Raw genomic sequence first — 22,601 nt, forward strand, 5'->3', positions numbered from 1 at the left:
TGCTTTGTATCCAAAGAAAAAGACCCACTAATGTAAATGCAGATTTTAATAAATAGATATGTCAATAAAGGCACAGCATTTATGTGCATATATATACATATATATATATATATCCTAAATGTGGCCTGGCGCTTCTTGGTTCAGGGTACAAGTGGCAGATTAGGAATAAAACCCCAAGTTTGCTTAAAAGAGTCCTCCTGTGTGGTCAAAGGACCAGCCTGCATCATCTAACGTGCTTTTACTGTGGACAAGAGTGATGGCGGCTGCATGCCCAGTGGTTTCCCTCATAGTTCTGGGCTCTGGGAGTCCACACTGCCTGGATTCACTTCCAGCAGGTTCCAGGGTGAGACTCTGAAGGCCACTGCTGCTGCTGCTGTGCTCACCCTGGGAGTATATTCTCTTCCCCCAGGTCTTCCTCCACCCTAGGAGTAGGTGCAGATCTAGCGAAAGAGTCGACCTCTCCACATCACAGCTCCGGTGGTGCTGTGACTGTTAGAAAGATAGGAGAATCAGCGAGAAGTGGACACGCCCATGGGGTACTGGCCATGCTCTAGAGACCACCTTCTCTCACAACCGCCAACCCGGAGTATTTCCAAGCCCTTCTAGTGTCCCTGGAATCCAGGCCCAAGAACATGAGGCCTAGAGGGAAGAAACATCCCATTTCCCTGGTCTGGGTGGGGGATAACCTTCCTAGCCCTTCCCAGAATGACTGACAGAGGGTAGCCCCATTCCTGGGGGGAAATGCCCACCGCTTCCTACAGGGACAGCATAGTCCTGTTCTAACACCCTGATGCCACTTCTGTCAGTGCATTCAGCCTGTGTGCACTGGAATCAGGTGGCTCACACGTGAAGGAAGCAGATTCCTGGGTCCCGCCCAGACCCATTAAATCAGAACATGAGAATGGGGCCTGGAGTCCGCTGACAAGAGACTGCCATGCCAGTGCATTCCTTGGAGTCAGAAGCTTTGGTGTTCAGTATTTCTTATGGAGACATCGGTGGCCCAGTCTGGACTGAGCCTCACCTGACAGGTTCCTCCCCTGTGAGGAGGGGCTAACTCACCATTGTTGAGTCTGCTGGGTCTCAGCTCTTGACTTCCTCTAAACAGAACATCCACAGAACAGGGACGTGCACGCTCACAAAGACCTGTGACCATGCAGGCAAAGTAGGCTTACACCTTGCCTGGAGGCTCTTCCCCTCAGGCAACCTGATCTGGGGGATGAGCTCTGCCTACAGCTGGGCCCTCTTGTACCTGATCACAGAAGAATCAGGCTTTTTAGGTCTCAGCTTCTCAAATGTCTTTATTTCATAGATCTGCAAATAGTCTTTGTTTTTTCATTTGCATAACCAAATGGTTGGGTCAAGTGGTTTCATTAAAACAAGAGTAGTCTGCATACACTATAGCTGTGGACAGGAGAGCCAGGGGACTTCTGGGAAGGGTGACGGTGGAATTCATGTGGAAAATGACTCTCAGACCAAAGGTGTAAACTGGAGTGTCCCATGCAAGGAGTGCCCCATGCTCCTTGATCAGGAGCAGGTGATCATCATAGTAACAGGCTACAAATGTGGTTGTTTTGGTTTTTCAGTTGGCACCAATTTTTTTTTAATTGAGCCACCATACTGGGTGTGGTGGCTTGTGCCTGTAATCCCGGCACTTTGGGAGGCTGAGGCAGGAGGATTGCTTGAGCTCGGGTATTTGAGACCAGCCTGGGTGACATAGGAGATGCCATCTCTACCAAAAAATAAGAAAAAATATCCGGGTATGGTGACACGCACCTGTAGTCTCAGCTACTCGGAAGGCTGAGGCAGGAGGATGGCTTGAGCCCAGGAGTTTGAGGCTGCAGTGAGCTATGATTGTGCTACTCACTCCAGCCTGGGCAATAGAGCAAGGCCTTGTCAAATAAAATAAAAAAAAAAAAAAAAAAAAAAAAAAAAAAAATTGAGCCACCAAAATAAAAAGTTAACAAGAGAAAGAAAAATGATAAATCTTGACATATTACTGGGCTATTTTAAAAATGCCTTTCAGTAAAATTTTACTGTTGGCCAAAAAGCAAAATTGAACCAACATTTTAAAACCAAAAGTTTCTAGTAAAAATCCAGATTTCCAGCTTTTCTGGAACAATTCAGAAGACTGATACCTTGCACAGCAACATCACTAGAGCTGAGCTGCCGCCACCGCTGTTAGCCTAGCTGCCTGCTCCCCACGTCCCTGGCACTCACTACGCTGTCCACCCTGTTGTTGTCTTACATCAGCGTGGTGCCCTCAACCTGCTGCTGCCTGACTTCGGAGGCCTCGGGTGTGTGCTCTGATTTGCACGGGGGGAGAAGTGCAGTGCCCCGTCCTGTGAGTGGGAACATCCACTCACAGCTGCCACTACAGCGCCTGATTACACCACTGTCTTACAGGAAACTCCCTTCCACCAGCCTTTTCAATGTTCAGACAGTTTGGGAAGAATAGTTCTACATGCCTTATGCCCGAGAACTGGGCTAGCATTTTCTTGTCTTTTACCTGGATTTGGCCAACTGCTGTGTTTTTAGTGAAAACCTTACACCCCCAAGGCATTTGTTGGTTGTCTCCAGTTGAGATGTTCTCTTTCTCTAACTGTAATGCTCGCAGGGCTGGGGGTGAATGTCCGAAGCAGAGGACCAGAGTAACAAATCCCAGTGTGATTTTGTTCAGGACGTGTGTCCAGTCCTCCCTCGGCACCATGTGTTCAGTCCGCCCTTCATCTCCGCACCACTGAGATGTCCCAGCAACCTACCTGGGGAGCTGATTTTTCACACAGTTCCCTTGTATACAGCCCTCTTGCAAGGATTGTCAGGTGTTTTTGTTTGTTTGTTGAGACAAGGTTGCACTGTCACCCAGGCTGGAGTGCAGTGGTGTGATTGTAGCTCACTGAAGCCCTGAACTCTTGGGTTCAAGCCATCTTCCCACCTCAGCCTCCCAAGTAGCTGGGACTACAGGTGCACGCCACTGCACTCAGCTAATTTTTTACTTTTTGTAGAGATGAGGTCTCACTATGTTGCCCAGGCTGGTCTGGAACTCCTGGCCTCAGGCAAACGTCCTATCTTGACCTCCCAAAACACTGGGATTGCAGGCGTAAGCCACAGCCTCCAGCCAGTTGTCAGATTTTAAGGGCAATCCTACCAAGGGAGCAGATATAGCCAATAAGGCCCCAGGTAGGAGCCCAGAAAGGCCCCTTAAAAATCTATTCTTTTTAAATTTTAGAAGTAAATGGAAAAAGTTTAGAGATTCCAAATTTCATTTAAAGACAATTAAGGGCCAGGCTTGGTGTGGCTCATGCCTGTAATCCCAGCACTTTGGGAGGCCGAGGTGGGTGGATCACTTGAGGTCAGGAGACCAGCCTGGCCAACATGGAGAAAGCCAGTCTCTACTAAAAATACAAAAATTAGCTGGGCTTGGTGGCAAGTGCCTATAATCCCAGCTATTCAGGAGGCTGAGGCAGGAGGATCGTTTGAACCCAGGAGGCAGAGGTTGCAGTGAACCATGATCACGCCACTGCACTCCAGCCTCAGTGACAGAGCAAGACTGTCTCAAAAACAAAAACAAACAAGACACAGCTATGCTTCTAACTGTATTCTAAAATACACTTTCTTTACATGTTAATAATAATGACATTGACTTGACATCTTATAAAACTTAAAATGTGATTTAATCAGTGGCATTTTAAAAGCATGAAGGCGCCTGAATGTCTAGCACATTGAAGCAGAGGGCACTTTTGCCTTTGATGGGGAGCAAGCTGTGTCTCCTGCTTCTGGGCAGGGAGGTGTGTGCTCGAGAGAGGGAGGCGAAGGAGGAGGATGACAGCACATTCTTCAGAGATTTCCAAAGAGAAAGTTCTTCTTAGTGACAGCGGAGGATAAGGCCACATAGACAGGTGGCTTCTATGTCAAAATCTTTATTTTATTTTCTGAGACAGGGTCTCACTTTGTCACCCAGGCTGGAGTGCAGTGGCGTGATCTAGGCTCGCTGCAGCATCTAGCTCCTGGGCTCAGGTGATTCTCCTGCCTCAGCCCCTCAAGTAGCTGGGACTACAGGCGCATGCCACCAGGCCTGGCTAATTTTTGTATTTTTTGTAGAGATGAGGCTTCACCATGTTGGCCAGGCTGTTCTCAAACTCCTGTGTTCAAGCAAATCCACCCAGCTTGGATTCCCAAAGTGCTGGGATTACAGGCAAAAGCCACCGTGACCGGCCTTGATTTTAAGTTTTTATTTGAAAAGTACCCCTAACACACATTTATATACAAAGTAAAAATCAATTCCACCACTAAAAACATTTACAATACGGAAGGCAGAATAGCCCTGCAAACCTCCTCCCTTTACCTCACCTGCCCCCCACACCCCCCAATCCCACTGCTCAGAGGAAACCTTGGTAATTTTTCCCAACAATGCTGATTCAGACATCATTTGCCTCTGATCCAAACTGAAACACTGGGCTCTGGGCACAGGCATCTCCCAGAAGCTTCTCCGGTATTTCTTAGAATCCGTGTACTATCTCGCCTTACCTGCCCTTCAGCTCTGGTCATGAAGCCAAGGAGGGCAGGTCTTCTTCGCTTGTAGTGCTACTCTGAAGGCACAAATACAACCTGTGGGGTTGAGGGGGATGCTGGAGGAGGGCATGGTGCTGCCGAGGGAAGCACTCCGTACCAGTTTAACGCCAGGGTTGCACGGCTAGAGGAGACAGGATTCCACAGTCTTTGGAGATGAAGTTCTCACTCCAAATGCAGACAGGGGAAGCTAGCAATTTCAGTTCTCAGCATTGAAAAAGTTTTGGCCATGAAAGTAGAAATCACAGCTCAAGGGAGAGATTTCCTGATTAAAGACAAAATGCTCAGACAATCAACAAATTATGTGGGAAGAGGCTCTAAGTAAAATGTTACGTTTAAAAAAAGATTCAACATACCTGCCCATGTACCCCCTGTATCTAAAATACAAGTTGAAAAATTTTTTAAAAACTTACAAAATTGCGCATAAGTCTCAAATGAAGTCAATTTCTATATGTCTATCTCTTTATGAATATTCAGACATAAATAGAAGAAACCCAAATTGAAATATATAAAAATGTTACTAAAGTTGTACTTTATTTTTACGTGTATTTTTCCATTTTTCTTTAATGAGAATGAATTTCTCTTGTAGTAAAATGTTATATTGAAACAAAGATTGAATGCTACATCTATAGTAACTTACACTGATTTTTGACAAAAGGGGACTAAATCTAGGGTTACAGAAGATATGTGAAAACCGGCACCAGACACTGGGAGGAAGAATCTTTTTTCAGCCTCAGTTTCTTAGTAAGGTGATGCTTAAATAGTTCCATAGAGTTCTAAGTGATTCACAATCCCTGAATCAACTCTGACAAGTGAAGCTTGGGCTGGGGTTTTAAAAATTATATCCCCTACTTTGTCCTGTGTGAGAAAGAACTTGTGCAAGCAGTTTCATGGTCCCCGGTGGTCTTTGAAGTTCTGGGGTGCAGGAGGGTTTGAGGTTGCCTGGGGCGATGGTTAGGGCTGCCCTCAGAGGGGGCAAAGCGGCAGCTCTCTGAGCGATCCTGAAGGCCCTGCTCCTTCAGCACAGGTGTCCCGGGTCCAGAGTCTTCTTTTAGGGAATCTGGTTTTCTCCCATAGGTGTGAGGCCTTCTTACCATGACCTCCCATTTGACGTCATTAGATCAGTATCTGCATTTCCCCCTCTCCATTACTCTATAGTTAAGAATATATACTACACATTGGTGCATAAGACTGGAAAGTAAAAATATCATTTCGACATGACTGATTTTCACACTGAACATAGCGAAAACCCTCTTTAACTCTATGGGGCTGTGTTCTACTCCAGAGGGACCAGGGAACCATCTCACATTCTGCTGAGGACCCTTTCGTGCCCTCCTCAGACAATCTTAATGCAAAAGAAGGCAGGTCATTTTCTTGCTTTAGATGAGAGTAACTGAAGATTTGATTTCAGCTAATTTTATATTAGCAGTTTAAAATATTTATTCCCTCAGGAGTCAGAAATAAATCTGTAGGAATAGCAAGGTTTCCAAATATTAACATTTGCTTTTGGTTCAGATTTTCAAAAGCCTTTATTCTCACTCTTCCCGCAACCTCTCTTTAATTTTACCTGTTCTGAGCTCTTTGAGTACTAAACAATGGAATCTCAGATGCTTCTGGCAACTATGTGTTATTAGTCAGGAATGGCACCTTGTTATTTGATTGCATTTTATTGTTTCCTTCGGCTCAATATGTACAGGATATTGGAGGGCTCTCCCTATGGATTGAGATTGAGAGATGTTACAAATGATGTGGTTTTTATTATTTCTGTGGACTCCTGTGCAGCCAGGTGAGAATCCTGAGGCTGCGTAAGCTGGAGGTCAGGCCCGAGTTGCCCTGTTCTGACTAGTAGAGCCCAGTGTCCACACTGCGGCACAGCCACTTCTGCCTGCATCATAGAATGGCTGGGGCAGCTGCTATTGTGCCGACTTGAGATGCCTGTTCCATGAGGAGATCAGTAGGCGTTCAGCACGGCTATCCTGGCCTTTTCACACAGTGGGTCTAGTTTACCATCGCCTCCTAGGGAAATAGATATAATTGTCTTTTGGTTAGCTTTATATACAATTTAGTATCATATCAGACATACCTATGGCTTCCACCCAGAGTGCATTTTCAAAGGGCATGGGCTGGTAAAATGTTAACTAGTTTTTAATAGAGTGTTAGTGGATTGCAAAGCTTTAACTTCTGAGCACAGAGAGGCACGCACGGTGCCAGCCAGCCAGGCCAGAAGCTCTCATTTCAGTGTTGCTGATAGTGTCATGCACTGCTGGCATATCAACTTTAATTGTCTTAGCAAGTCTAGATAGAATAAACAAGTGGAATAAAAGCAGCTTTGAAAGGAAATAATAATAGAATACATATTATTAAAGTACAGAAACCCGTTATCCCTTAATTCCATCACATCCCTTGAAGTCCAGGGCTTCATTTCATTTTCCTTCCTCTTCTGTTTCCAATGTTTGGGGAAACTCGGCGCATCACACACTCTACTGTGTGGTTTTGGATACTCTCCTGTGTGTGCTACTGAAAGCAAAGGGCTTTCAGTACGAGTTTCAAACTCGGAAAGAAAGCCAATTTGAATCCAGGCACGACACACTGATTATTTCAACTAGAAATTGAGGGACTCCTCAGAGGAGGCAAAATGTTGGCTGGAAACGTTGCCAAAGGGCTTACCGAACTCCAAGTCCTTAATGTTGCAGTGGAAGATGACTTCTTCATTCACCATGAGTTCCACCACATTCCAGTCTTCTATCTTCTCTAGGATGACCTTGTGTCCATCTCTGGCCAACACAGCTGGGAAGGACAGAAAAGGAGGTAAATGACATGGGGGTCAGACTTCAAACTAACCTGATTGGTAGCAGTCCTCATGATGACAGCAGCTTGTCTGCCGTCTAGTTGCTCATGGGTATCGCTCAACTGCCCTGGTAGGCACTTTCTGGGTGCTAGTCCCAGGTGCCCTCACCTTTGCTGGGAAGCACAGCCAGAGGGCTGAGTAATTCAGGTTTCAGTTGCTGTTTGTCCTACACCAAGGTGATCTGTTAAACAATGAGCTTCCTCTAGTAAAGGGCTATTGGGCTTTCCAGAGGCTCAATCTTATAGAGACCACACTCAGTGCTGGAGAAGACTCAGGGGAATAGGCAACTTCTTACTCTGCTGATGGAAGTACAAATTGAACACTTTCTGGAGGGCAATTTGGCAGTACCTACCAAAAGCCTCAAAAAATGATTCTAATCTTTAGTCCAGGAAATTACACTTAAAAGAAAGCTTCCTAAGGAAAAAAAAATACAGGCAGATTTTTGCAACAAGATGTCTTTTCTCTATTATTATGATAGCAAAATACTGTGAATAACATATATCCAATAATGAGAGGATGGCCAAATAAACAGTGGAATGTCCATGTGATGAGATTTTATTTGGACATTTATAAAAATGTTCATGAACTTTTTTAATGGCAAGAAAAGTACTTGCAATATAAGCAAAAACTTAGGATACAAATATATATAATACATGTTTAAAATATATAGTCAATATGAATTCAAATATGTATGTAAGGATGAAGAAAATACCTATTGATTGTCTGTGGTGAGATTATGGGAAACTTTTTTCTCTTTATTCTTTCAGCATTTTCCAGATTGCCTATAATAATCTGAAAAAAAGTTTTTTAGAAAAGCTAATTAACTAACTTTTTATTCTCACCTTTGGAATCTGCATTTTGGTTATCACTTACATTCAATGGCTCCTTCCCCAGAGGTCAGTCATGGAATAATTGTTAGATTTAATCTTTTTATTGTGGAAATGCAAAGGTGTGTGGCTTAGAAGAAATGATGTACATTGGACAGCCTAGAGCTCTATTTTTTCCAACGTATTTCTCCCCACTTTCCTGGATATATTTAACCCATAACATCAATATTAGAGTGGGTGTGTGCCGATCATTACCTTTGTTGGTCTTCACATGTTGGTGAGAATTTTGGTTAGGATGGAAAGAGTAAACAGATGGGGGCATATTCTTTAAAGTCTTGCCATTTCAATCAGTTTTACACGGAGTAAAGCAAACAGTTATGTCAGTTACTTGCATTTAATTACAGAGACAATTGCTGTTTCAAAATGTTGGTGTGTCCACTTCTTCATCATTCAATCAGTTCAAGAACATCCAGCCCCAACTGTGAACATTTTAATTGCGTGATTTTAATTTCACTTCTGGAAAGGAACTTCAGAAGGAGACTCAGCAAGGATCTCCATTAACAAGACAGCACTCCCTGGATACCCATAGGTGGCCCTAATTGACCTGTGTCAGCTAATGCGTCTCTAAAAAAATGCCTGCATCTTTTTTGTTGGCATATTTATGATATTGTATCCTGTTTAAGTGTCTTGTTCTTAAACGTCTTTGAAGAAGGCACTCAGCTTGGACCCACGACTTGTTTAAATGAAGCAGTCCAGCTCGTGTGGAAAGGTAGCTGATCACCTAGGGAGACATAAAGGCAGTCCATGGGCAGAGATTTCTGGGATCCCACACTCCCTCAGGACCGGGGAGCTGCATTTGTCTGAAGACACTCCTGGAGGATGGACTTCAATTTGATAGAAAGAAATCAGGAGCAAAACAGCTTCTCCATTCCCACCTTACACCTGCCCCCCACCCCCGTGAGGCAAGGTGCTGCCACTCTGCAGTTAACACCCAGTGCCAACTCTCTAAGGCCTGGAGAAGTAAGGGTGCGTGGACTGTGGGCGAGGAGCAGCCTTACGGGAGGAGGCCTCAGGAGGCGAGCACACTGTAGCCTGCCCCTGGCCCTCCTGCAGGGCCTGCTGACAGAGCCTCACCTGGCATCTGAGCTTGGAGTTTGTTTTAAGAGGACAGTGGCACTTACACGGCATGGTGTAGCTCAGAAACAGGAACTGATCCACCGAATCACTCACCCTATAGAGTTGAGGGGTGCTGAATAATAGGGGTCCACCTCATCTTCGAGCAAATGAAGCCCAACACGAAGAAACCCTCTTAAGAGACACACCACTCCTCACTCTGCCCTCTACAGGGTTGCAAAGCACAGGCTCTCGTGGTCTTAAAGGGCATGTGTCTTCCTCACTGACCAGAATTATCTCCAAGTGCCTGGTTTTAATACAGGCTCACTGAAGAAGCAAACACAGAATGGCCCTGGGCACTGCCCACGACACTTTTGGACCCACAGAGTGACCTAAGTCTGATTCTTGCTAAAGCAACAAGCTGCCTCAAGAGTCTACATTGAATATTCAGCCCCAGGACATTCCCTTTCCATCACTCTGGGAGGTGTTGAGCTGGCTCTAAGGTGGCCAGTGCAGGCTTAAGGGATCAAACACTAGACACCCCGGAATTCCTGCAGCTCATCCAAATGCCACCTCTCTACACGGAGCACCCATTTCCTCCCATGAGCTGCCGTGGGGTTGTCTAGTCAAAGAAAGGTCAGATAAATATACTCTCTGAAACAAAGCCTGTGCAAAGGCAGTGGGTAAACTCCAGCATAAATCAACCAGAAGCTATAAGGCCACCTGCAGTCCGCCTGCCGCTTTGAAGTGGCACCTCATTCTTCAAGGGGGATCTAAATAAACGAAAGGGACATGGAAAAGGCTCCCTCCTTGCCGGTGCTGGTGGAATTGCACACCATCTGCGAATGATTTAAATGCTGCTGGTCTGGAAGTAGAGGTAAACAGACCTCTCTCCCTCCTCTACTCAGCACAGAGGCATACCCATGCCCACGAGCGAGGGCCGCCGATGCATAGCTAGCACAGGAGAATGGCACACACAGTGTCTCAGCTATGTGGGGTGGATTCTATTTTATTGATTGGTTTCAATTCCTTCCAAGCCCTTTGAGTGGGTCATTTGGCAAACTTAAGTACAGCACGCAAGGGGCAAGTGTGGCCAGGGAAATTACTTAGAACTTTTTGTTAAGCATTAGTTTAGCTTCACCAGCATTGAGGCCACAGTGGAAACATTTTGCTGAGTTATTATAATTCATGGACATAAAGAAAGAACAAAAATTTTCAGATTGCTAAAGGCATGGTAAGTTCAGAAAAGATCAGGCCTATTTCTAAAGCCAGCAGGGCTTCGGGAAATGATAAAGAGCTGTAATTTTAAAAGAAACACACAGAATTCAGATGCAGATTTTACAGAGGAGGGCTTGCAAAGGTACCACTCTCTGCCTGCTGTGCGGTGAGTGCTGGGTCTAAAGTTGGGGGGGGTGCAGATGCTCCCCTGCTTTGCTGCAGTGAACACCCTGGCCCTTGTTGGCTGCCGGTATTACATGACTTATCATTCATTGATACACAGAACTGACTTTACAAATCAACCACCTACTGATACCTTGCAACCCTCAAGTCTCCTTCAGCCATAAAAATGCTCCTCTTGCTCTTCTCCAAATACTCTTCCCTGCCCCTACTGTGGGAGGAGCCGCCTGTGCCTGCTGCCTTCGCTTTTTGCTGTATTTCCACCCGCTCACCTCCTGCAGGGAAGCCTTCAGCTCACCATGTCCAGAGCCTGCCCTCTCAGAGGTCAAGAAACCATCGCACATTCAGTGGCTTCCCAGCACTCCCCATCCCTCTCGGACCCACCTCCTTTCTTGTTTCTTTAAAATACTTTTGATGGTAAAAACAAATATGTTTTTTGATCTCTAAATTTTAAAAATCAAGTTATCAATGTAATGCAGATTCATAATTAGGTTTTTTTAAAAAAAACTTTAAAATTATAGAAAAGGACAACATTTTAAAAATCACCCCTAATTCTTCTCTCCCTGTCTTCTTCAGTGGCAGTAAGACCATGGCATTCAGAACCATGCTTTGTTCCCTTCGCACTGCATCCTATGTCCCAGCCCTGTCACACACATAGAGTGGCTGCGTTCTTCTTCAGTGCTGTGTAGGATTTTACATGATGTATGCACTACAATTTATTTACCCATTCCTTTTTCTGGTTGTTTCCAATTTTTCGCTATCGCTGAGAATGTTGTAGAAAACATTCACAGCATGCATTCTTGTGCGTGTGTGAGGTTTGTTTTTTCTTTTATAAGGAAGATATTGAGAAATGGAACAGCTGGATTCTACAGTATATGATCACATTTTAACAGACACTGCCAAGTTGTCCTCTAAAGGTGACAGTTCAATTTACTCTCCCGCTGAGGGTAAATTAGGAAAATACTCTTTTTCTGTTTTTCATCAGCCATGAATTCTTCTCTCCTAGAAATCACCTCAACTCAACAGTTTGGAGCCCACTGGTAATTTTCTTCTCGAAATGCCATCGCTTGCCCCCTTATGCCTCCAGTTCTCTCCTCCCTCTGCCCCTGCTCCTCCACAGGCTGCTCCTCTTAACACACCCTGCCCTCAGGGGGGGCATCTCACTGTCTTGCCATCTCCAGTCCTGTCCTTCCTTGCTTCCTCCGCAGTCTCGCCTCCTGTGGTTCTAGCATTTGGCTTTATGCAGGTTGATTTTCTTAACTAATGTTTATTCTTACAATATGCCAGGCACAGCTCTGGGCTAGGACCCAGCAGAGAAAAGAACCAGAAAAGAACTCCTGCCCCTTCCCTCCTCAAAGCATGCCTCCAAGTAGGGGAGAAGGGTAACAAGGTATACAGGTGAGTGCGTGCTGAGGTAGGTAATTACAAGCATGAAGAAGAAATAAGGGGGGAAGGGAGATCAGGAAGAGGGAGGCAGAGGGAAGTGTTGACATTTTTGGTGGGATGCCCAAGGAAGGCCTGCCCATGAAGGTGACTTTTGAGGAATATCTTGAGACTGAGAGAATGAAGCTGAAGACCACGTGGGAAAGAGCGTTCCAGGTGAAGTGGCTGTGAAGCCCTGAGGTGGGAGCTGGCTAGGAGCATTGAAGGACTGCAGCAGGTGGCTGTGGCTGCAGCAGTGGGCCAGGGAGAGGATAGTCAGAAGCAGGAGGGGGTGGGATCAGGGGGGCCATGAGGAGCCTAGGGGGCCATGTGAGCCTTTGGCTTCTCCCCTGAGTGAGCTGGGCGCCCCTGGAATGTTCTCAGGGGTAAAGGTCATGCTGTTTCATGTGATTCAGGTTTACCAGTATCAGCTGGCTGTGGTACTGAGAACAGACTGCAAGCAGATGAGAGTCGCAGGGAACAGAGTCAGGCGGCCAGGGCAGTAATCCAGGCAGGAGATGATGGCGGCTGGACAAAAAATGCAGAAGGGGTAGTCAGGAAGCCTAAGAGGGATTAATTCTGGGTGTACTTTGAGGGCAGATCTGACAAATTGCGTTGACAGACTAAACAGGGAGTGTGAGGGAAAGAGGAGTGAGAGGTGCCTGCAGGGTGTCTGGCCTCAGTAACTGCAAGATGGAGCTGCTATGAGCAGTGGAGAGGGGAAGTGGGCAGAGCTGCTGGTGGGGGTGAGTGCTAGGGGTCTAGTCGGAAATTTGGGGCATACTAAGTCTGAGATGGCTACTCAACATGCCAGTGGCTACGAGAGGTCCTGATTAAAGACATAAATTTGGAAGTTCATCAACATATAAATGTCATTTAAAGTCATAGCTACTCCTGACTCAAATCTCCTGCCTTCATCTTTCTTCCAAACTCCAGAACGTAATTTCCTGCCACTGGCTTAATATTTCTTAATAGCTCATTCTACCCCACACCCTGCCACTTCTCCTTCTTAAATTTCTTCTTCCAAAATTGGACTCTTAAGGTGCATCCCAGATCTCATCAACCTTTAGCTCAAGAACCTTCGCTGGCTTCCTGTTGCCAAGGATGAGACAGGCTGGACTCTCTTGTTGCACATCCACCTCCAACCAGACCCAATAGCCTGCTGCTCCCCAGAAGTGCCCAGGTTGCCTGCACCTCCCCTTCCCAATGAGCCTTCCTCAGGAACAAAAAGAACTAATGCTTGCAGAGCCTTGACTGTGTGCAGGCATGGAGTTCATTACTTTACATGCACTTGCTCATCAGAATCTCACATTGGTGAGGCAGGGATTCACATTCCTCTGTTACCAACAAGGAAACTGAGGCTCATAAAGGTAAAACCACTTGATTTTCACCTTGACTGCAAAGCTACTAAATGGTGGAGCCCAATTCAAACCATATGTGTTGACTTCAGAGCCCTTGTGCTTATCCTCTGCTCATGCCACCTCCCTGCCAGAAGTGTCAAAAATGTAGGCAGGAGATAAGTGACCAGGGAGAGGTGACAAGTAAAGCTGACATGATTTGTGGACAAACTAGATGGGGAGTTTTCTCCCAATACTGATAAGTTGTGTGTTATAACAAAATGTTCATTTATGCATTCTGCTTTAATAAAATTTTTGGTACGTAAATTATCTAATGGAACTCCTACAATCATGCTGGTTGTGGCAGGAGCAAGGAACATGAAAGTGTCAGCCAAACAGCAGAGCAGACAGCTCCAAACTCCCATTCCTCTGCAGATACATTAAAAAACAAAACAAAACCCAGAAACAGTCAGAACCAACATTGTCAAAACTCTAGAAAACGGTCAAAGGTCTACAGCAACCAAGTGAATACTGAATCAAAGAAAAGGCAACTTTAAAATGGTAGGAAAGCTCTGTGGCATGTTTGCCTGCCCTTGCCTCACCTTTTCTCTGACCTGGTGGCAGTCTTGAAGATAGCAGCCTGTGTTCCCAGTATGGGACTCTGGTTCTTGATTCCAGAGGCAGCAGAGTGGACCTTATTTACAAATTATTGTGTTTGTCTGTTCTAACCCATCTGTGGGCTTCCTGAAGAACTGACTCAAGGCACTTGTGTTTGTTTGCCTAACTTGGAACTCACACAGGGTGGAAAAGCCGTGGGCAGTGCTCACAAACATTGTAAGGCAAATGAAAAACCTGCAGCTGCCTGGGCAAAAGATTGCAGTTGAGACACACAATAGATCTCATAAAGCCTAAGAGAAAAGCTAGAGAGAGTTTCTTTGACAAATTAGGGCATTCAAAGGCACCCATGTATACTGGGGAATTTAGAAAGTCAGTACAGGCTCAGATCAGGATGCATGCTCAGAAAAGACCATGAAGATCCTGCAATTTCATCACTGGCTGATCTATAGTTCATGAAAGCAGGACGTAAAGGCTGAGGCAAAATTGTAAACAGTCTGGCCAAGTGTTACAGGAGTGTCTCAAAATGGAGCAAATACACAAATAATGGGAGAGGGGTTTTTATTTGTTTGATTTTAAAGCTCTTTGCATTCAAGAAAGCTTTAGTCAAAACACTGACTGACCACAAGCTAAGCCTTCAACAGTTAGGAATGGCAAGCTCTGGGGAAAGAGGGAAATCTGATTTCCAGAGATTATACATTACGATATTTGAATGTTCAGTTTACACAAAAGGAATCACAAAGCATACAAAAAACCAGGAAAGTATGGGCCATGCAAAGGAAAAGATTAATTAACAGAAACTGTTCCTGAGGAAGCCCAGGCATTGGGCTTACATTAAATCAACTATATTAAATATGCTCAAAGAGCCAAAGGAAGCCAGGGACAAAGAACTGAAAGAAATTAGAAAAATGATGTATGAACAAAATGAGAATATCAGTAAAGAGAAATTATAAAAAGGAACTAAACAAGTCCTGGAGTTGAAAAGTATAATAACTAAAATGAAAAATGTACTACATAGATTCAACAACAGATTTGAGTAAGCAGAAGAAATCAGCAAACTTGAAGACAGGGCAATTGAGACTACCCAGTATTGGGGGAACCAGCCCCCAATATTTCAATGTAGGTTCTTTCTATTTTCCCTAAGTGTTGGCCGGTCTGAGAAACAAAGAGAAAGAGTACAAAGAGAAATTTTACAGCTGGGCCTCTGGGGATGCCATCACATATTGGTAGGACCATGATGGCGACCTTGAGCCACAAAACCAGCAAGTTTTTATTAGGGATTTTAAAAGGGGAGGAGGTGTACAAACAGGGAGTAGGTCACAAGGACCACATGCTTCAAAGGGCAATAAAGATCACAAGGCAAGGCAAAATTAGAGTTACTGATGAGAGTCTATGTCCTACTGTGCACGCATTGTCTTGATAAACATCTTAACAGGAAACAGAGTTCGAGATCAGACAACCGGTCTGACTAGAATTTACCAGGCTGGAATTTCTCAATCCTAGTAAGCCTGACGGTACTGCAGGAGACGAGGGCGTATTTCAGTCCTTATCTCAACTGCATAAGACAGACACTCCTAGAGCAGCCATCTACAGACCTACCCCCAGGAATGCATTCCTTTCCCAGGGTCTCAATTATTAATATTCCTTGCTGGGAAAAGAATTCAGCGATATTTCTCCTACTCACATGTCTGTCTATAGGCTTTTTGCAAGAAGAAAAATACGGCTCTATTCTGCCCGACCCCGCAGGCAGACCTCATGATTATCTTCCCTCGTTCCCTGAAAATCACTGTTATTCTGTTCTTTTTCAGGGTACACTGATTTCATATTGTTCAAACATACATATTTTACAATCAATTGTAAAATAGTGGTCCTGAGGTGACATACATTCTCAGCTTACGAAGATAACAGGATTAAGAGATTAAAGTAAAGACAGGCATAAGAAATTATAAGAGTATTGATTGGGGAAGTGATAAATGTCCATGAAATCTTCACAATTTATGTTCAGAGACTGCAGTAAAGACAGGTGTAAGAAATTATAAAAGTATTAATTTTGGGAACTGATAAATGTTCATGAAATCTTCACAATTTATGTTCTTCTGCCTTGGCTCCAGCTGGTCCCTCTGTTTGGGATCCCTGACCTCCTGCAACAACCCAGTCTGAGGAGTAGAAAGGAAAAAGAATGAAGAAAAATGAACAGCCCTGGAGACCTGTGGGATGCCCTCAAGTATAACAACATATACCTAGTGGAAGTCCCAGGAAAAAGGAAATAGAGAAAGGGACAGAAAGAATATCTGAAGAAATAGCGATGAAAGACATGAAAATACCTATCCAAGAAGCTCAACCAACTCCAAGCAGGATAAACTCAAAGAGTATTATACTAAGACACATTATAAACAAATTGTCAAAAGACAAAGAGAGAATCTTGAAAGCAGTGAGAAAGAAATGACTCATCACACACAGATTCTCAATAAGATTATCAGCTTTCTCATTAGAAAACATGGAGGCCAGAAGGCAGTGGGATACATATTTAAAGTGCAGAAAGGAAAAAAAACAAGAACCTGTTGTATTGGTCAGAATTCTCCAGAGAAAGAGAACCAATAAAATATGTGTGTGTGTGTGTGTGTGTACATATACATACACAAATATATATACATTATACACATGTACAGATGTTCCTCAATTCACAATGAACTTAAGTCTTGATGAACCCATCGTAAGTTGAAAATATTTTAAGTTAAAAATGCATTTAGGGCACCTAACATACTGAACATCATAGCTTAGCCTAGTCTACTTTAAAAATGCTCAGAACACTTACATTAGCCTACAGCTGAGCAAAATTATCTAATATAAAACCTATTTTACAATGAAGTGTTGAATATTTTACATAACTTATTGAATACTATACTGAAAGTGAAAAACAGAATGGGGTTGTATGGGTACTCGCCATTTGTAGACAGCTGAAAGCATCAGCATATAGTCAAAAATCAAAAGTCAAACAATTGTAAGTCAGGGACCATCTGCGTGTGTGTGTATGTGTATGTTTGAGAGAGAGAGAGAGAGAGGAGAGAGATTTTAAGGAATTGGTTCACAGGCTAGGCTACAGACAGAAGTGGAGTTTCCATGTTGCAGTCTTGGGGAGAATCTCTTGTTCTTTGAAAAACATCAATGTTTGTTCTCTTAAGGGCTTCAACTGATTGCAGGAGGCCCACTGAACATTTTCCCCTTAAGATCAAGAAGAAGGCAAGGATGCCCACCTTTGCCACATCTATTTAACATAGTATTAGGAGTACCAGCCAGATAAATTAGGCAAGAAAAAGAAATAAAGTCATCTAAATTGGAAAGGAAGAAGACTACCTCTATTTGCAGATTGCATAATCTTATATCCCAAAACTGCTAGTGTTCTTAAAAAAAATTGTTAATGCTAATAAATGAAATTGGCAAAGTTGAAGGAATTAACAAAATTAACACACAAAAAGCAGTTGTATTTCTACACACTAGCAATGACTGATCTGAAAAGGAGATAAAGAAAACAATTCCATTTATAGTAGTATCTAAAAGAACAAAACACTTAGGAATATATGCAAACAATTAGGTGCAAGTCTTATATACTGAAAACTATAAATGTTGCTAAAATAAATTAAGGAAGATCTAAATAAATGAAAATGCATCCTGTGTGCATGGACTAAAAGGCTTAATATTGTTAAAATAACAATACTACCCAAAGGATTATACAGATTCAATGCAATACCTATCACATTCCCAATGGTGTTTTTTGCAGAAGTGGAAAAACCTATCTTAAAATTCACAGGGAATTGCAAGGGACCTAAAATAGATAAAACAATCTTGAGAAAAAACTAAGTTGGAAGACTCACATTTCCTGATTTCAAAACTTACTAGAAAGCTACAGTAATCAAACACATGTGATACTGACATAAGGATAGACATAGAGAGCAATGGAATAGAATTGAGAGCCTGGAAATAAATGTTCACAGTGACTGATGTGAATGAACAGTCAGTTGATTCTTGACATGGGTGCGAAGACCATTCAATTTGTAAAGAACAGTCACTTTAACAAAAGGTCTTGGGATAATTGGATATCCATATGAATATCTTTTGAATGAATTTGGACCCTTACATTACACCATATACAAAAATTGACTCAAAAAGGATCAAAGATCTAAATTTAGGAATTATAAAACTCTTAGAAGAAAACATAGGGGCAAATCTGCATAAACTTGGATTTGACAATGGTTTCTTTCTTTTTTTTAGACAGAGTCTTTTGCTCTGTCACCCAGTCTGGAGTGCAGTGGCACAATGTTGATTCACTGCAACCTCGGCCTCCAGGGCTCAAGCGATCCTTCCACCTCAGCCTCCTGAGTAGCTGGGACTACAGGTGTGTGCCACCACACCCACCTAATTTTTGTGTTTTCTATAGAGATGGCTGGTTTCTAGAAAAAGGGCTGGTTTTGAACTTCAAACCAGGCTGGTCTTGAACTCCTGGGTTCAAGTGATCCACCTGCCTCAGCCTCCTAAAGTGCAGGCATTACAGGTATAAGCCACCATGCCCAGCAGACAATGGTTTCTTAAACAGCATATCACAGGCAAAATAAGAAAAAAACAGATAAATTGGACTTCATTAAAATTAAAAATTTTGTGCATCAAAGGACACTATCAAGAAAGTGAAAAGATAATTTACAGAGTGGGAGAAAATATTTGCAAATCATTTATCTATTAAGGGTCTCATATTCAGAATATCTAAAGAAATTTTCCAACTCAGTAACAAAAAAAGTGCAACCCAATTTAAAAAAGGGCAAAGGACTTGAACAGACATTTCTCCATAGACACACAAATGGCCAATAAGCACATGAAAAGATGTTCAACATCACCAATCTTTACGGAAATTTAAGTGAAAACCACAAGTTACCATTTCACACCTACTGCAATGGCTGTAATTAAAACCAAAGAAAATTGAATCCTTGTGCATTGTTAGTGGGAATGTAAAACGGTGCAGCTGCTTTGGAAAACAGTTTGGTCATTACTCAAAAAGTTAAATATAGAATTACCATATGACTCAGCAATTTCAGTCCCTTACAACAAAGGGATTCAAACAGATATTTGTTTACCAATGTTCATAACAGCACTATTCACAGTCGTGGAAAGGTGGAAACAACCCAAGTGTCTATCAACAGATGAACAGATAAACAAAATATGGCATATCTGCCACAAAAAGGAATAAAGTAGTATAATACATGCTGTAGCATGGATAAACCTTGAAATATTATGCTAAGTGAAATAAGCTACAAAGTAGATTGCAGGTTACCAGGAGCTGGGGGTGGAGGTGAGAGGTGAAGCCAGCTGGGCTTCTGGGTCGGGTGGGGACTTGGAGAACTTTTCTGTCTAGCTAGTGGATTGTAAATGCACCAATCAGTGCTCTGTGTCTAGCTAGAGGATTGTAAATGCACCAATCAGCACTCTGCAAAATGAACCAATCAGCACTCTGTAAAATCAGCAGGACATGCGCGAGGCCAAATAAGGGAATAAAAGCTGGCCACCCGAGCCAGCAGCAGCAACTGGCTTGAGTCCCCCTCCACGCTGTGGGAGCTTTGTTCTTTCACTCTTCACTATAAATCTTACTGCTGCTCACTCTTTGGGTCTGCACCACCTTTAAGAGCTGTAACACTCACCACCAGGGTCTACAACTTCATTCCTGAAGTCAGCGAGACCACGAGACCACCGGGAGGAACAAACAACTCTGGACGCACCACATTTAAGAGCTGTGACACTCACCGCAAGGTCCCTGGCTTCATTCTTGAAGTCAGCCAGACCAAGAACCCACCAGAAGGAATAAATTCTGGACACAGAGGGATAGAGTGTCGTTGCTTAATGAATACAGTTTCTGTCTGGGGTGTTGAAAAATTTTAAAAAGAGAGAACAGTGATAGTTCCACAACATTGTAAAGATAATTAATATCACTGAATTGTATGCTTAACATGCTTAAAATAGCAAAATTTAAAAAATATATTTTACCCACGTTATTTTTAGAGAAAGTGAACATAAACTAAACGTAGATTATGAGGTGAGGGTGGGTAGGTGTGGCTCATCAGATGGGGAGGAAGAGAAAAGTCACTTATTTAGGCTGTCTACTTAGCCAAAACTACAAAACATTTTAAACATCACCATGCAACACTGCTAGGAATTGAATTGTTGCCCCCCTTCCCCCAACTTCATATATGGAAGCCCTAACTCCCAATGTGACTATAGGTGCTTAAAGAGGTAATTCAGGTTAAATGAGGTTATAAGGGTGAGGACCCAATCTGATAGGATTAGTGTCTTTCTTCTTATAAGAAGAGACACCAGAGAGCTTGCTCCCCGCTCTCCCCATATAATCCCACCAGGTGAGGACAAAAGAGAAGGTGGCTGTCAGCAAGCCAGGAAGAGTGCCCAGAGCCCTCACCAGAAGCTGACCTTGCCAGACGATCAGGGACTTTTAGCCTTTAGACTGAAAAATATATTTCTATTGTTTAAGTCCCATAGTCTATGGTATTTTGTTATGGCAATCCCAATAGACAAATACAAACATGGAGGTATTTGCAACAGAAATTTCTCTATCAACTGTTCTCTCACGGAAAGTAACTTCCTCTGCTGATTGAAATCCTACCCATCCTTCAAACTCAAACTCAAATGCCATCTCCTCCAGGAGGCTTTCCCTGATTGCTCAGCTAAAACTAATTATTGTGTCCTTGGGCTTCAGAGTATTTTGCCTGGATGAGTCTTAGTTTGGGTCATATGACAGGAGTTCATCAATGGGCTCTCATCTCATTCTATATGTTCTCTCCAAGTCAATGACTCACGTCTTTCTATCTCCATTTCAGACTTTTTCTCTGAACTCCAGAACAACAGAGCTGATTCAGCACCTCTGTCTAGGTAGCTGAAAGCACATGAAGCTTAATTCAGATGCTCCTTGACTTATGATGGGGCTAGGTCCCAATGAACCCACCGTAAATGGAAAGTGGGCTTAATACCTGGATAAGCCCATCATAAAGTGGAAAAATTGTTAAGTGGAACCATTGTAAGTTCAGATGTGCCTCAACTTAGGATAGGGTTACCTCCCAATAAACCCATCCTAAAGTCAAAAAGTCTAAGTTGGGGACCAAAATAGACTGTTCCTTTGGAACGATTCCACATATTCCTCCAAATTTTGGTCCATCTTTGGTGTCTTTGATTTTAGTGGACAGTACATCCATCCATCAGCCCTGTTTCAAGCCAGACACTGATTGGGTCCGGTTAACATTCTTTTTACCCTTACCTCCCACCTCCATCCCCTCAGGAAGTACCATTGCTTTCACTTTGATCCATGGTCTCTTTTATGGTCCAAGCTACTCTCATCTCAGCCCTGGACCACCCCAACAGACTTGTCTTCCTTGTTTCCACTCTTGCCCCCCTCTAATCTGTTCTCCTCGAGCAGCAACAGCTTCATCCCCTGCCTAAAACTTGTCTGCGGCTCTGCAGGGTCTGGCCCCTGACTACCTCTCCAGCCTCATCCCCCATCAGTTTAACAAATACTAATACATCATTTGTTGAATGCCCCCAGCCATTGCCTATATTACTAGCCCCTCTGCCTGGAAGGCATTCCTCTCTTTACCTGGTTAGTTTCTACTCATTCTTTAAAGGTCTGCTCAAATGTAGGCTCATTTAAGGCTCCACTTAAATGAGCCTTTCCAGACCTCTCCCTCTCCCCTCCCATTATGGCTAGTCACAGGTCCCACTATGGTTAGTTCCCATGGCACCACCTAGCCTCAGTCAGAGCTTAGGCACAACTGTCATTTAGCAGTTAACAAGGAGATTACTTCAAGGACATTCATCACTGTTTAACAGTGTGTCCTCAGTCCCTGGAAGGGTGTCCAACACACACTGCGTGCTTAATAAAAGTCTGCTGCATGAATGATTAAGAGATGGAATCCCAGCAACGCTACTTCCCAGCCATTTGAGTTGTGAAAGTCACTTAATATTCTTGATCCTCAATTTCCCAATTCTTAAAGCAGGGTTATGTAATTTTTTCTATGGAGGTAATTTCTGTAATTTGCTGGGCACTGGGTGGGCCCACAGCTCACTCTTGGATAGAAGAGCGTTCCCACTCTTTTAGCCCAGCCCTGGAAGCCATAGGTTGCTACATAATCCTGGGGAAGACTTCCTGGAGAGGTGGCGCTTCGTCCGGGTCTGAGGAAAGAAGGCCTAGGCACAGGGCACCACCTGCACGGATGCTCAGAGGCTGAGGCCCTCAGGCGCGGACGCAGCGAGGAGGCCCACCTTGCAGGCCCTGCAGGCGGAAGGTGTGATGCTCCACCGGTAGGCCTGCCGCGCTGTAGGGCCCATAGCGCAGGGTGACCACTGCGTTCTTGGGCATCGCCAGGCCTCCGCCGTCGCAAAGGCTGGAGAGAAACACACGCTGCTAAGCAACGTCTCTTCCGGCCCGGG

General features: G+C 43.8%; 1 protein-coding gene across 1 annotated transcript; it reads right to left on the bottom strand.

The window, feature by feature from the left end:
• Nucleotides 1-6,214: 6,214 nt before the first annotated feature.
• On the bottom strand, nt 6,215-22,595 carry C4H10orf53 (chromosome 4 C10orf53 homolog). The gene is made up of 3 exons (XM_055275348.2): nt 22,434-22,595; nt 7,234-7,353; nt 6,215-6,582 (listed from the first exon to the last, which is right to left on the bottom strand). The coding sequence occupies exons 1-3, from the start codon at nt 22,528-22,530 to the stop codon at nt 6,518-6,520; spliced, it is 282 nt and encodes a 93-aa protein (XP_055131323.1). The 5' UTR covers nt 22,531-22,595; the 3' UTR covers nt 6,215-6,517.
• Between the last annotated feature and the right edge of the window lie 6 nt (nt 22,596-22,601).

This window comes from Symphalangus syndactylus, chromosome 4, assembly GCF_028878055.3.
Source record: "Symphalangus syndactylus isolate Jambi chromosome 4, NHGRI_mSymSyn1-v2.1_pri, whole genome shotgun sequence".
NCBI classification, from domain to species: Eukaryota; Metazoa; Chordata; class Mammalia; order Primates; family Hylobatidae; genus Symphalangus; species Symphalangus syndactylus.